At 33.6% G+C, this 17,227-nt stretch overlaps 1 protein-coding gene across 2 annotated transcripts in view; it reads right to left on the minus strand.

Moving 5' to 3' along the window:
* Positions 1–2,567: 2,567 nt before the first annotated feature.
* The window catches only part of LOC150109471 (disco-interacting protein 2-like), a 456,967-nt gene continuing 442,307 nt past the window's right edge, over positions 2,568–17,227 (minus strand). For both annotated transcript variants that reach the window (XM_090408476.1, XM_090408468.1), the window contains exons 35-38: positions 13,626–13,820; positions 8,386–8,560; positions 5,095–5,218; positions 2,568–4,277 (exon numbers count right to left, since the gene is read on the minus strand). In XM_090408476.1, coding sequence (XP_090264602.1) covers positions 4,025–4,277; positions 5,095–5,218; positions 8,386–8,560; positions 13,626–13,820 — 747 coding nt within the window. In that variant the 3' untranslated portion in view covers positions 2,568–4,024. The remainder of the gene's footprint in view (positions 4,278–5,094; positions 5,219–8,385; positions 8,561–13,625; positions 13,821–17,227) is intronic.

Below are 17,227 nucleotides of genomic sequence, written 5' to 3' on the forward strand. Positions count from 1 at the left end.
TTTTGCAAAGGCATTTGACAGAGCACCACATGGTATTCTGTCAAATTAAAGTGACATATCACTTTAAGCTGAGGGTAAGAACAACAGACTGGCTAATTGGACAGGAGATAGCATCTATCAATTAACAAGTAGTAGTATAGGAGAAACCAGTCCAAAGGATGTGAGGTGGCCATCAAGATGCCAGAAAAAGAGAAGGAACATAAGAAGGCAAGGGATTAAGGATGGCAGAGGAGACAACAGAATCAAAATACATTAGGATTACTGTGAACTAGATCTGGTCACCTATATTTCAAGGCAGATGAAGAATAAGGAAATGGAGACAGTTTGAGTAAATAAAATCAATAATATAAGGACACTATGGAATACTGACTGAAGGCAGATTAAGGAAATGAATTACAGCTTGCTAAATTAGGTAGAATGCAAAAAATGTGATAGAGATATAAGTTAATATCAAAAACAAAATATATTATTAATAAGCAAAATATCAAAAACAGTTATAGATTTTTCATAGCATGGCTTTATGAGAAAACAAGGACTATCTTTGGAACTTGAGTAATCACAAAGCGAAGAATAGAATTTTTGTCATGCAAAGTTGAGTAAGCAGATGCCTTGCCAGAGAAGATGCCATATATAATGATAATGAATGAGTTTAAGAAGAGTTAAGTCAGGTTTAGTGACTTAGTCACGTCTTTAAAGCTAATGTAAAGCTATTTGTCTCTAATCGTAATACAAACTATTACAAGTCAAACTGCATTATTTTACAATTTGATTGTTCCTATCTTATAAACAATATAGTAGCAGTCACCTACCTTAAACACTTGAAGTGTTTCATAAATAGCAACATTAGTAGGAATCACTTAAAGCAAGAATCGCCTTAGGTCAGTGGTACCCAAACTGTGCCCTGGGGTGCTGCGGGATAGTTTAAATTTTTGAGGAAAACACAGGAATACTCAACATCTGTCAGATACCACAAGCTTGCAGTAATTCACAGTTTCAGCATTAGATCATGATACATTCCTTTTGATGACATTCTCGAATGTTTGAGATATGTTTTTGTTTATTTGTACTTTCAGATATGCCAGTAACTTTTCAAACTTTTTCATTTCTTAGATTTTGCATATAAATACCTGTTGACTCTCTGGGTCTGTCAGTAATCAAAATAACTGAAGGATATTTTGATCAAATGCGTGCAAGGCCTAGCAAAATTCTGTGAAATATTTTTAGTCATTATGCACTGAAATGGAAAGATTTTTGAACATGAATAAGAAGTGTGTGAGTGAAGAAAAGGATGATGAACCACAGACTAGAGGCAAGGTTATGGAGAAACGGAAATATGGTTTCACTTCGGTAGATAACAATCATAAAGGGTGTCCATAGCGTATATGTCAAAGTTTTGGCTGCAGAGTGTGAAATAAAGATAATTGATTACCATTAATTATATTATTAATAAATAAATAATAATAAACTGAACTTTTAGGTATTTCTTTTGGCCCAGGGGTGCAGAGAAAATTGGGAAGCCTCTGCCTTAGGTTATACTATAGCTTGCTATAAAACTACTAATATATATTAGATATATAAGAATATTTTACTGGTATTTTAAATAATAAAAACATGTGAAAATAATAAAAAATCATATATGTAGGACTTATGTTTATTCAAAGCAATCCATTCTTGTTTTTTAGACTGTGATGAATTGTAGGATTTGTTTTGTAATGATTTCAGAATAGGTAAACGATCAATCTTGGTTCTCATGCTTGAAGAGCTAAGGCTTAAATAAGAGATTAAAATTTGAAATGGAATGGAGAATGAATGAATGAATATAATTAAAATTCTGTATCATCTGCAAGCTAAAACTTACTCATTTACTATTTATTGTTTAAAATGCATGTTAGTATTGAACTCTCTCTCTCTCTTGCTAATTTTTGTAAATCTTATTTTAAACATAGTTCTGTTTTAAGTTTCAGTGGAAATCAACTTCCATGTATAAAACAATTCAAATTATCTTAAGGATACTTTTCTTTGGTATAAATGTTTGGGGGGGGGGGATCAATAGTAGAATAGCATCAAACTGAAAAGAGTTTTGGAGTGCTTTGTGAGCTTTGTGGTAACTAAAGTATATTTACTAATACACTCACAGCCAGTACATTATGAGAAAATGTTATCCCCTTCCATTCCAAAAAACCATATTATACATAAACATTCCTTTGTTTATGTTCTCTTTCGGCTTTCTATCTCCTTCCTGAGCAAATTTTCATACTGTGTGGATCATGGGGCAGTTCAAAGGCACCTTCAATATGTTTTTACAGTGTAATGAAATAATCACATTTTGTGTTTTTTTTTTAAAACTAGCTTACATGTTTGTAAATATGTAGCCATTTAAAATTTTCAATCGTTATGAACCATAAATTTGTCTTAAGTGTTTTAAAAAAGGATGGTAATTTTTAGGGTAAAAGAAAGAGACACACCAGAAAGCAGTTGAAGAGCATTAAGTGAACTTATTTAATAATAAAAAAAAAATATATATATATATATATATATATAAAAAAGTTGAAAACAAGCTGGGTCCTTCCTCTTTTTAAATAAATGTATATAAAAATAAATTATAACGTTGCTTTAGTGCTGCACCTAAATTAAATTACACATTAGACTTTAGCTGCATCATATAAAAATATTAATGAAAATTGAAAAGTGCCTAGAAATGGACAGGCTTTCCCTGATGTCATCATGTTAGATGTCATAATGAAATCTAACATGATTGTGAAGAAATGAATAATGAAGGAAGTATAAATGTTGGCAATTTAGCTTTACACATGGAAACATATAATGAGGTAGTGCAAAAAAGGTTTCGATGCTACAGTGTCACAAGTTCTAATCAACTGTTGAGTCTAGTTAATTAGACTAAGCATATCTACTGATTAATCGAAATAATTGACCATTAATATAAACATGCCCACTTAAAAAAAAGGATGGAATTCTGCAGTATGACAATTGCATTTTTTTTTCAATAAACAGTACACAAAGTGCTACTGTCTTCATTTGCTAAAAAAATTTTTTTCCTTGTTTGTATCAACACAAGAATCCGTTTCTTTTAGTCTATTTTTTTTTAATTACTGTACAGTTCTTCCCGTTTAATCATTCATATTATTATTATTATTACAACTTAATTAAAACTAGCAATGAATAAATCACGTTTAAAAAATTAATACATAGCTAAAAATTTTAATAGACTATACAAAATCTGTAAATAAGAACTAATACATTTACATCTCTTCATTTCATAAGTGCTGAAATGATTAAACTCCTGGTTCCATATTTAAAATTGTTTGCTTCCATTAAAAATAAGAAAGGGTAAATTTTGAAAAGTTAAGGCAGTTATATTACAACCTTAAATGTATTACTTCTATCAGTCTAATGGTATCCTCACTATACTGAAAGGTACACCTGGAGGAAGATATGGAGACAAGAGACTCATGTTCCTTCTCCATATATAAATACAGATAAAATACAAAAATTACATCCCTCTTTTTTTTTTTCTGAAACAGCAAATTTTAGCTGTTCTTTGGGCCCTTAGCCAGAAAAAGAATTGACAAAAAACAAATTCTTAATTTTTTTGCTTTAAAATAACAGTAAAAAAAAATATACATAAGTGCATGCATTTGGCCATTTCACTAATGTCTATATGGAAGCCTAGGTAAAAAGAGCAGTTACATAACTGCTATATCACACACATGCAGAGGAATGGATTCCATATCTTTTCTTGACTCGTGGATATCGATGCCTCTGTATTTCAAATTGAAGGATCCTTTTTCTTTTTTTTTTTTGCGTCATCATGCATTATCTCACTTTGCTTCATTTCTACACAGCACAAGAAGCCTTAAAGATGTAAATTATACAAAAGATGGAGGCACAACAACAGTCTGGCCTGGAAGTCATGAAGGCAGATTTGGTACTTTGTTGTAGTGGATTAATCCCCTTCATGGAAAGGATGCGGAAATATACGGCTCGTGAAATTGTTCCAATAGTTTCACATATTATAGGCCACATAAATAGGATCTAGTTGATCTGCTAAAAAACCATCACGTAGGTGCATCCTTTGCTTCTCACCCCTAGAATTGATAGGTACAACACCTGGATCTACCACTACCACCACACCCACAATTAAATGATGTTCTTCTAAAACCACACTGGTGACTAGTGGTACAAAGTCCAATGCTTCATTTTCATTACCATCAAGCTCCACAACAACAACAAGCAAGTTGGTCCATGTAAAAACAGCACTGCAGAAGAAAGGAAAATAAAATTGTTAAGAATATATTCTTTGAAACCAATTATTCATCAACTTAAGCATGTCAAATATATATAAAAATAAAATTGTTCAATTTTATTGCTTTCTGATAAAACATGTATAACAATAACTATATACATCTCAATTAAATATGAAAAACGTAATTTTATAGAATTGATGATCCTCACACAGAGGTGACAGGGAAACATTTAGTGTCTACCGTGTTTAGTGAATATATTTTAAACACACACAGGGTGTTTCAAAAGGGTGTATACAACCAGGAGAACAGAGAATAACTCAGAAGATGTACAAAAGCTGAGTGAGTGTTATAATGTAGTGATACACATCAATTTTTGGTCACATAACTTCATTACCAAATGAAAACACTAGATGGTGTGATACGTCACGCCATTTGAAAATGGCGACTTTCGATGTTGCAGGGTGAGCACGCTGTATGTTTTGGTTTGAGAAAATGAAGCCTGCAACACAAGTTCAAAGAAATTTCCGCAAGCATTACAAAGAACCTCCTAGTAGGCACACGAACTTATTATTCTGTGCCTACTAGGCACAGAATAATAAGTAAATATTATTTTAGATTAAAAAAAATACAATCTAAAAAATTTTTGTTCCCATCTCGTATATTTCCTTTAGAATGTTATTAATGCTATGGGCTTTAGATGGGACTTTTCAGAAATTTTTTGAAGACAGTGAGTTCACTATAATGAGATTTATGGTCATTATACTTGCATGCAATAATTTTAACATTTTGACTTAATACACTATACATAAAATGAAAGAAAACTGATTACCATTCTGCAACCTTTTTATGACACCTTAGTACACTATTTTCAATATCGATAGGATGATACCTCATTCCTCTTAACATAATAGTTTCATCTAAGGATCCAACCACAAATACAGCATCATGAAGTTCTAGAAAGTAAAATTTCTTATGAGACAATATAAAAAAAGTTTTCCAATAACCAAATTGTTTATTTGAAACTAGTCACAAAATACTGTCTCAGGTTGTCAAGATTATATCATGCAGATATACACCTGAAAACAATGATGAGGATTTGTTGTCATAACATTAATTTGATAATAAACTTCAGAGATTTAAAATTTAATGAAATAACTTGATTAAAAATAGTTTCTCCAATGCAGAGGTAACACAATAGCTGACCACTAAGGCACAATCAGTTCAAATAATACGAAGAAATTTTCTCTCTCTCGAAATAAACAAATGTATTTATGTGTATGTAAAATCAATTTATTAGATATTCATTTTTCAGATATATTTTTCAAATTTGAGATACTGATATGGGTTCATTCTGTTCAGATGAGGATGATGTAGAAAGGTCCTTTCAATAATTAAATGGCTGAAAAACTTTTTAGTTTCTCTATTCGGCTTTGAAATAATGTTGGATTTGATATCCACTTAATTTGAATAATTAAATGGCTATCAGATTTTAGGGAAAGACAACGTACACTAGAATATTAATTAAAAACTTTAATTAATACTTTCTATATTTCAGTAATGTTACATTACCATGTTCAGGGATCTAAAGATAATGATGTGCATGCAGGCACTAACATTAAGCAAATATGGCTGAAGAAAGCAACTGAAGTCAGTCCAAGTGTCCCCCAGTGGGCTAAATTGGGTTTTCTTGGCTGTTGGGCTGATGTTCTTAGAATGCAATATTCCCATATTTAGGGTACTCTCATGCATCCAAATTCGTTGAGGTTTAGGGAGTTTTTTTTAGAGCTGAGGCTGATTCCAGGAATAATCTTTCATATTTATACTTGCTGTTGTGTAATAAAGTGGCTTTCTTCCAGCATATATAGTGGTGGGTGTCCAAAGCATGGTCAACAAGTCCTGAGTGGCTGTAATGATGGAACCGGATATAGTCCTTGTGCTCAGATATCCTGATATTAGCTGTCCTACCTACTTGGCCATAGTTGGGCAGTTTGCAATGGCAAGGGACCTGGTATACTCCAGGTAGGTCTAGGGGAAGTGGCTGGTCTTTGGTGGAGTGGATAAGAGATGCCAAATTTTTATATGGTTTGTAACAGGTTGTCAGCTTTTTTTTAGGATTTTTGTTAACTTTTCTGAAGTACCCTGGATATAACGAATGGTGATAGATTTAGAGTAATCTCTGTTACGAAGGGGGTTAATTGGTTTTAATATTTTCTGAATTTTTTGTGGGGGTGTAGCCATTGGCCACGAAGGTGTTAAGAATGTTCAGTAGTTAGGGCATTGTTATCTGAACTGATTAATTTTGCCATGTTATATAGGGTTTTTATAATCTCATATTGTTGGGAGGGAGTGGTGGTGTGATTGCTGATGAATGTATCTACCTGTATGTGTAGGTTTTCTGTAAACAGGGAAAGCCAGGGATCCATCAGGCTGGCGTGTAATCAGTGTCTAGGAAAGGGAGATTGTTATTGTTTTCCTTTTCCAAGGTAAACTGAATCATGGGGTGTTGATTGTTTAAGTGTGTTAAGAAGTTGTGGAGTGTATCCAAGCCGTGTGGCCAAATAGTGAATACATCATCTGTGTAGCATAGCCAAACAGTGGATTTATGTGCAGCCAAGTTTAAGGCTTTTTGTTTAAATGTCTCCATAAAGATGTTGGCCCCAGGGGTGAAGAGAGTGGAGAACCCATGGCTGTCCCTTCTATCTATTTGTAGAATTTTCCTTGCCAAACAAAATAGCCTGAGTTCATGGTGAACTGAAATAGGGCTAGTCCAGAGTACTTTAATAATAAGGTTTGGCACCTTATAAGAGAGAAATTAGTCGGAACACTAAATTAGCTGTATACAACAGTTTTCAAACCAATTTTAACTTATGGATCTGAGAGCTGGGTCAGAAGTAAAACACTTGACCAAAGACTAGAGACCACAGATATGAGAGTCCTGAGAAAGATTAGAGGCGTGAACAGATGGCATCAATGGCAATATCATATTAAAAATGAGGATATTAGGAAAGAACTTGACATTGTCAGCATCCAGGAATGCATTAGCAGAGCTAATCTCAGGTGGTATGGTCACTTAAACAGAATGGGCAAGGAAAGATTAGCAAAACAAGTGTTCTCTGCTAGGTTGGCAGGAAAACGACCCAGAGGAAGACCAAGATATAGGTGGATTGATACGGTACAAAGTGCCTTAGACGATAGAAATATAAGATCTGATAATGTTGGAGTCTTGACAAGTAACAGACTGATTTGAAGGAAAATTGTAGATAGGAAGTTAGTAATGATGTAAATTTTTCATGTAGTACTATCATATCCCGTACACCCCTTAAGGGTATATAGCAGGAATTTGATGATGTGACCTTTTGGCTACTCATATATAAAAATATGAGTTCTGCATTACTTTGTGTTTTGTATCACCTCTGGATTTGGCTCCCACTGATGAGACTTAATAAAGATTGAAACCGGTCTGGGTAGTGACCCTTCTCATAATATCATACACGTCTGTAAGGACATGTGCTCTGATGTGAAGTCATTAGCCTCTGTATACGAGTTGCCCAGCGCTGAAAATACTTCAGGCCCAAACTTTGTTTGCTTACACTTGGATAAAGGATTATGCCAAGAAATTATATTCTTGGTTTAATAATTCACATGAGTAAGGCTTTGGAATTTATTTTCAAAATAAAAGATTTAAACTATTTAAGAATGACATAATGAATTTTGAAATTCTATCCTTGTTCACCAATACCAATATACTGAAATGTTTATTTATTTATTTTATTCACTACTACAACACAACTACTATGGTTATGTATATTTCACTGGATGATATATTAATGCACATCACAGATTCTTTAAAAGAATAATGCCTTTATTATAAATAACTTAATTCTTGAAGGGATGCCTGTGTGTCTTATGGAAATATTTTTGGTTCTTAGTTAAATATTACTAAGAAATAAAAATTCACAAATAAATGAGTAGCACTGATACCATCAAATAATTTGTGTTGGTGTGTGTGTGAATATATTCGTGATATTGTGTGACCAAGGTAATTTGTACAGAAACTAAAAGTGGTTTAGTAAAACACATTCTTTAGTATACAAGAAAGGGGAAAAAATTAAAACCATACCTCCATCAGCTTGAACTGCTTCTGTTCTTCTTAAAAAACCCAAGTACCCTGTACGTGCATATGCCTGGGTAATATCACCTGTAATTAGTCTAGCACTAAAATGATCATTATGGAGAGAATCATCACCATACACTGTAAAATAGCCACTTGCATTGTGAAGAGACTGGACCCAAATCTACCAGAGAGAGAGAGAGAGAGAAATGAATCATTAAAGTTCTAAAACAGGCAGTCAACAGATTTTGCAAATGAATTGTTTTATCATCAACAATCTTTCTAGTATAACCAAAGAAATCTGACAAATAATATCAAAACTGAGAAAATAACAAATTTTCTTATCTTAAAAATTAAATAAGCAACAAATATTAAAATATAAATAAAAGATGCCAAGAAATTATATTCTTGGTTTACCATATATTATCGCATATAATGCAAAAAATTTATGGTAAAAAATACTACTTAAAGTTAGGGGTTTGCATTATATGCAGATCCTAAAAAATATAACATCTTATTAGACTTGCACACACAATATATACTACCTATGCAACCAAATCTACTTGACCCACTCACATTCGGCGACCAAGCACGCATCGTATCTGCGCATAAAGCTACTTACATTACTGGCTTTATGCGCAGATACAATGTGCGCTCGGTCGCTGAATGATAGAGCACAGTGAAATAGAACACAGTTAGGTATATCGGTTTAACCATAGTTCATTTTAAATATTATTCGTTAAACAAACCTAGCCTGAAAATCAGCCAACAGAAACGTTCATCTTTTGAAGCAGGATTTAAATTGTGTGTCGTGCAAACGACATGTAGATGTAGCAACCTTTCCAGAACTCGAAGAAGAGCTAAATGAATGGATTTTAATGCAATGACAAGATGACATTATAGTAACAAGAAATGCAATTCGTTTTCGAGCTCTACAACTCAAGAATGGTAAATTCAAGGACACACACCAGGTATTTCATCTTTTCTTGCTTCGCCTGGGTGGTGCAACAGATTTATGGAATGTAAAGCATTAACATTACGACACCGAACAAAAATTGCGCAGAAGTTACCAAAGCAGCTTGAAGAAAAAGTGCAGTCCTTCCATAAATTTATCATAAAATGACGGAAGTGTCACTGATATGAACTTTCTCAAATTGGCAATATGGATGAGACGGCCATGTACTTTGATATGCCTGGGAATCAAACAGTAAACTCAGTTGGCGAAATGGTGTCTTCATAAAAACAACGGGACATGAAAAAACACATTTTACCATTGTTCTAGCATGCATGGCAGACAGAACCAAATTAAAGCCGACAGTGATATTTAAAAGGAAGAAAATTCCAAAGCATATGAAATTTCCACCAGGTGTAATTGTTCGTGCCAATCAGAAAGGTTGGATGGATGAAGAAGGTGTACAATTGTGGCTGGATCAAGTATGGAACATATGCCCAGGTAGCTTGTTATGTCAACAAAGCATGCTAGTCTGGGATATGTTCCAGGTGCATTTAATGGAGGCAAGCAAAGAGAAAGCATGTGAGCTACGTACAGACCTAGCAGTCATACCTGGTGGTCTAACTTCCGTTTTGCAGCTGCTTGATGTCAGCTTGAATAAGCCGTTTAAAGATCACTTAAGTGAAAAATGGAGAGAATGGATATCATCTGGTTTGGTGAAAATGACAAAGGGTGGGAATTTTCAGAAGCCTGAGATCACTCTAGTCACCAGTTGGATTAAAGAAGCATGGGATTCGATACCATCTGAAATGATTCAACGCTCATTTCTTAAATGTGGAATAAGTAATTCAATGGATGGATCCGAAGATCACGTCATATATGAAAGCGAGGATGACGCACAACAAAATGGAAAGCATGAAGACGATGACGACAACTGCTACACTGATGACGCAATCCCTACAGATGAATTTATAAATGAAATGTTTGATGACTCAAAAGATGAAGAATTTAAAGGATTTTGACATTTTGTTTTAAAATAAATATTTCTTTCATTAATTCGTATTGTATTTTGACATTTTTTTTAAAATAAATATTTCTTTCGTTAATTTGTATTGTATTATTTATAATATTATGGAACAAGATTAACAGATATACGTGGACTGGGCATTACAGGGCTAGTTTTCAAACAAAATTTCTAGTTCACATTATACGCGATAATATACGGTAATCCTTTATCTAAGTGTAAGCAAACAAAGTTTGTACCTGAATTATTTTCAGGACTGGGCAACTCATATATAGAAGCTAATGACTTCTATAATGAAGGGTCACCACCCAGAAGGGTCCTTCCCATATCCATTCAAACATTATACATGTCTGAAAGAATATGTGCTTTGCAGTACAGGATATTAAGGCAAGTGATTGAAGTCATTGGCTTCTATATACGAGTTGCACAGTCCTGAAAATACTTCAGATGCAAACTTTGTTTGATTACACTTGGATAAAGGATTAAATGAAGAATATAATTTCTTGGCATCTTTAATTTATAGTATAACCAAGTGGAAAAACTTCCAATAAATATTAAAAACAAAAGTTAATAACTGAAAAGTTAAGAAAGGCCCTTGCAAAATCACAATTTTTGATTTCCTTTGAAGCAGTTACAAAACATTTTAACTACTCTGCCTCCAATACTGATGTGAAACAGTTATAGCTCCTAATGAACTATTTGTATGAAACAAGTACATAATTAATGTATTCTAATTGTAGGGATATGCACATGTGCATGCAGGTAACAAAGGTAGTCTATCTTCCATTTCAGTTTCAAATCAAAGATTTAAAGGCAGTCAATTTTCCTATCAGAGTACTAGATAACACCCACCAACATACAAACACACCTGGACCTCTTCTTAAAAAACTACCCTTCCAAATATACTGTGAAAATTAGTTCTCCTCTTTGTAACTCAGGCTACAATGTCATACAAGTCTCTTTTGTCAAGGAACAACCTTAACCCAACAATTCTGTCTGATGTCCTTAACACTACAAGGGTGCCAAATGGGATGACCTCCAATAACTTTTACTTCTCCTGTTCCCCCAAAATACCCGAAATTATCTGCACAGAAATAAAGGCTTTCATCTCTCATTCCACTCAAGATTCCTGATCATTATCCAAGCCTTGGTTCTCAAAAAAGTGTTCCAATGCAGTACAAAAAAAAACTTGAGCATAGCACAAGTGGCTCCAAAACCACAGCAGCACACTCCACCCACATTGTAGCTCTCAACAGCTCTAAAAAACATCAACAAATCCAAAGCAGATTTTAAAAGGATGAAATTTTGCAAATTCGCTTCCTTTCCAAGTGGCACTTGGACAGAACTGCTTGAATTTGCCACATGCTGCTTCAATATGCACATGTTAAGCCAATTCATGACAAACACAGCTCAAGTTCTTAGCATAAATACCAAGGTTTTATTTTATTTTTTTATTTATATGACAATTTCTCATTTTCCGATTTGTCCAAATGCTGTATAACAAACAGCTACATCCATTCAAAGTTTCAAATTGAAATTTTGAATCCAATTCATCTCCTGAACAGTGAACAAATCATTGTGTTGCACTTGTTTTGTTAAAAAAAGTGGACAATTCATATTAAGGAAAACTGAATTTTATATTTTTTGGTAAAATAAAAATCAAAACTTTCAAAAGGAGAGCTTAGAGGAATATCACAAAGGTGGGGTCTTTGTGTGCTTACTCTAGATCCCCCCCCCCCCAAATAGCGAATGAAATATCTTCATAATCACGTTCCTGCTATGTACTCTCAAGATATGTACAGGACACTATATTTACATGATGATACTTTCCATGTTCCTTCCTCTTTTCATAGTTTTTGTGGTTTATTGCTAATATTCATGACAAATTTGTTAAGTTAAATAAATCCAGAACATGTCTGCAAGAATCCTTGAGTATACTATACCATCACTTGCATAACATAAATATATTAGACTAACATGTCCAATTTTTATATCAAGTTTAATAGTACTTTCCTTCATAAAGTGGTCCATATAGATGATTAATAACAGAGATGGTGTGCACATCTTATAATCACAGGATATATAGAATATATAGAATCATATGATATAACTGCTAATTTACCACTTCAGGATAGGTTATATATTGTTCTGTATCACTTTTATACGATATAATTGCAGCATTTTAAATAGCTTCTCTCTCTCTCTCTTTTAGGCCCTTATCATATACTTTTACCTGCATAACGTAAATAAATTATATACATAGATTTACAAAACTTAAATAATGATTTCTGTTATATTTCCAAGAGATCTCAATAATTTGCCTTAAAAAAATTCACCTGTATTTGGCCTGAACCTAGCTTATTCTTCCATGATTTTTTTTCTTTTTTTCCAAATTCTATCCAGAATGTTGGAAGAGTGTAAATGCTTTCCATCAGTTTCTTTATTCTCAACTATTGGTCTTAGTTACCATCAAGGAATTTGTGTGATTTCTCATTTATTTGATTTGAAAACAATATTTATATTTTTGGAATCTTGCAGGTTGTTATCCCACAGAGTTCCTATTCTGGTAGTAGAACTGTTAACATTTTACAGTGTCTGGATACATATTTATACACAAACATTTCCTCTCATGCAGATGTTGCAGTTATATTGCTGATAGTCAGTGGAACCTCTTTTGTGATAGTGGGGTTCTGCCATGAGAAGGTGAGATATTTGAGTGAGAGATGCTATATGTTTATACCACAAAATTATACTTCATACTAATTATATCACTACTTTCCTTTGACCCATGCTTTTCTTAGTCTCTTCTTAAGTATGACTGCATAAATTTTATCTCGAACACAAAGACAGAAATTCCTCTAATTCTCATATTCAGTTTTATTTCTTTTTAATAGATGGGTAAATATGTATTTTGCTGGCAAGTAATAGTCTAATTTGAGGAAAATTGTTGATAGGTTAGTAAAAACGTAAACTTATTCATGTAGTATTACCACAGAATTCTGTGTACCCTATGAGGGTACATATCAGGAAATTGAAGATGATGATAATAATGTATTTTGCTTTTAATATACTTTATAATACAATATCGCATTATATACATATATACACTTTCTCTTCTCGTTCCATACTATTTGATATTTTTGGTTTAGATGACTGTGATTCACTTTTAAAGGGAAGTTTATTAAGACAACTATATATTACAATAAAAATATGAAGCCATAAAATGACTACATGTTGATGTTAATTCCCACAAGAATATGATATGATACTCACTTCTCCTAGATGAGAATCTCCACACTGACCTTTTGTCTCTGGATTTGCAATAACCACTCGAACACCTGGTAATAACTTCCCTGATTCCATAAGGCAAAGACTATGAGGTGCACCTCTTTCTACTAATGTTACACGGTCGTTGCGCAAGGCTCGCATATCTACATACACTGTGGTTGGATCTGGACTAGATGCTCCCTATACAGTTTTAATAAATATTATATTAAATATTAGAAACATAATATTAAAATATGAGAAAGCATTGGATTTTTTTCCCCTTCAAAATCTGAACAGAAAATATCTTAATTAAAATCATAAGAAAGAAAAGAAAGAGACTTTCCAAGCAAACCTATTCCTTCTATACATGTCTTCTTGAATTTACATTATATACAGTAATCTCTCAATTATCCAACTGTGATGAGAAATCAGTTCACAGATTGATTAAATGACAGAGCAGTGAAATGTGTGGTTATGTAATGCTGTTCCAAGATATTTACTGATGATGACTTGCTAACCCATTCAGGGATTGGTTAACTTAACTGAGTCTGGTTATATAAAGGATGGATAAATGAGAGACCAATGAATATATATCCATATTTATAAACAGCATTTTCTACTCAAGTAGATGATTGTAAACTCATATACAGCTGCCACAAAAGAATGAGAATTTCAAATGCAAATAATTTACTGAAAATATATTAAGATATAGTAATAAATATTATGATTGACAATTGGAGTATGTTTTGTATGTAGGGTGAATGGTGAATGAGTGTGTCTCTCAGCATGCATTCAACTTGTAGTTCAGTTCTTAACATGTGCATCAATATTTCTATAACTATGGCAGGGTCTAATTTTGTATTTTAAATCTTTATTGAAGCTGCTTTTGATGTACACTTTATCCTTTATATTACCATACAGAACAAAATAAAAATTCAGTACATAAGGTCAGGACTATGAAGTGACAATAAATTGGTCCAATTCTATCCAATCACCTATTCTTAAGAAGTTTAGGGCTTCCTATAGGCTTACATTTCTTAACAATGACAGCTTCTTTAAAGTAATCAAGCAGTGGTATACCTCTGCTTGATATATTTATCATAAGATGGAATGATCTGTGAGACTGGCCTATGTTCTTGGTCAAAAATAACTGGCTCAAATTTTGCATAAAACTGTTGAACACAATTTTGTTGAATATGGGCCATCATCTTACACATTAGGATGGTTGTGCATGCACAAAACTGGCAATGTGAATGATTTTAAGTTAGGTAACTGTTAACAATTCCATTTTGAAAATATCTTATTTAAAAACAAGGCATTCTTTTGTAGAAATTTTATTTGTGTGTGTGTGCTTGCATATGATACATCATTACTCTATAATAATGCCATGAATATGGTCTTCAAAGATGTGTAAATAGCATGACTTCATAGAAAGGACAATGTAACATGTCACATGAACAGGATATTTATAAATATTCTTACTAAATAGCAGCTCTCAGATGTAAACTGTAGACTAAAATACAGAAATATTATTGAAAAGAAAATGAAAGAGTTTGAGAACAGGAATCAAACCTTGGAGATTCAGTGGCAAACTCTGAAGGAAACATTGATTGATTCTGCCAGAGAGGCATGTGGTGAGGTTGTGTGCAAAGATAAAAAAATCAGAACTCCCTGGTGGACACAGGAAGTTAAAGAGGCAGTGAAGGAAAAGAAGAAAGCATATCAAAAGTTCCTGGCAAATAAGTCAGCTTTTACTCTTACAGAATACAGAGACAAATGTAAGAAAGCTAAACAGTGTGTAAAACTAGCTAAACAAAAGTCATGGGAGGACTTTGGCAAGAATATAGAAAATAAATATCAAGAAGGCGGCAAAATATTCTGGAGGTTGTTGAAGAAGCTTAGGAATGGAGGAAAGAGTGCTGTAAAAGGAATTAGAGATGATAAAGGTGAAATGAAAACAGGAGAAAAAGATATCCTTGAAGTATGGAGTAATTACTTTGAAAAACTGCTAAATGAAACAAGCAGTGATGACAGCACAGTGATAAAAAAAACACTGACCAGGCATGCAGTCAGGAATACATATCCATACTTGAAGTAGAAAAAGCCATCAAAGGCTTGAAATGCGGAAAGGCAGCAGGAGTAGATGATATTCGACCAGAAATGCTGCAGTATGGTGGTATAAGAGTCTTACAGTGGCTGCACTGCATAGTTCAGAAAGCCTGGACAGAGGGACGAATTCCCGATGATTGGAGTAGAGCTCTCATAGTACCCATATATAAAAAGGGAAATAAAAATGAATGTGAGAATTACAGAGGTATTTCCCTACTGAGTGTTCCTGGCAAGATCTATGCAAGTATTCTTGAGAAACGGTTGAGAAGAATTGTGGAAGAAAAGCTTGGTGAAGAACAAGCTGGATTCAGGCCAAATAGAGGCTGTCAGGATCAGATCTTCACTTTACGACAAATAGTAGAGAAAGCATGGGAATATAACAAAGATCTGTATTTAAGTTTTGTCGATTTGGAAAAGGCATATGACAAGGTGCCAAGAGAGAAGCTATTCAATACGCTGCAGTTATATGGTGTCAATGGGGCATTATATCAAGCAATACTTAGTCTTTATTTGAGTTGTGAGTCAGCAGTTAGAATTGAAGGAAGTACAGGAAGATGGTTTAATGTTAAATCTGGTGTGAGACAAGGATGTACCCCTCTGTTATTCATTATCTATATGGATCACATTATGAAGGAATGTGGTATTAAACCTGATATCAAAATTGGAGATGTTAATGTCAGCTCTTTGCTTTATGCGGATGATGTTATACTTCTAAATAAATCCGCTACAAGTCTGCAAGATTCTCTGACTAAATTGAATAGCTGTTGTAATAGATATGGTATGAAGGTCAGCAATAAAAAGACAAAGACAATGAAAATAGGCAGAATCATTGAAAATGTCAACTGTGTTGTGAATGGAGAACCTGTGGAACAAGTGAAACATTTCAGCTACTTAGGCACAATTTTTACTGAAGATGGTAAACTAAATATAGAAATAGACAACAGAATCAGCAAAGCTGGTATCGTGGGAAGTCAATTGAATAAATTCATATGGAATAAGAAAGAAATTAGTCGGAACACTAAGTTAGCTGTATACAAGACTGTGTTCAAACCAATTTTAACTTATGGATCTGAGAGCTGGGTCAGAAGTAAAACACTTGACCAAAGACTAGAGACCGCAGATATGAGAGTCCTGAGAAAGATTAGAGGCGTGAACAGATGGCATCAATGGCAATATCATATTAAAAATGAGGATATTAGGAAAGAACTTGACATTGTCAGCATCCAGGAATGCGTTAGCAGAGCTAATCTCAGATGGTATGGTCACTTAAATAGAATGGGAGAGGAAAGATTAGCAAAACAAGTGTTCTCTGCCAGGTTGGCAGGAAAACGACCCAGAGGAAGACCAAGATATAGGTGGATTGATACGGTACAAAGTGCCTTAGACGATAGAAATATAAGATCTGATAATGTTGGAGTCTTGACAAGTAACAGACTGATTTGGAGGAAAATTGTAGATAGGAAGTTAGTAATGATGTAATTTTTTCATGTAGTACTGTC

This window comes from Typopeltis vanoorti, chromosome 2 (genome assembly GCF_054136105.1).
Source record: "Typopeltis vanoorti isolate ZY-2024b chromosome 2, IOZ_Tvanoo_1.0, whole genome shotgun sequence".
NCBI lineage: Eukaryota > Metazoa > Arthropoda > Arachnida > Uropygi > Thelyphonidae > Typopeltis > Typopeltis vanoorti.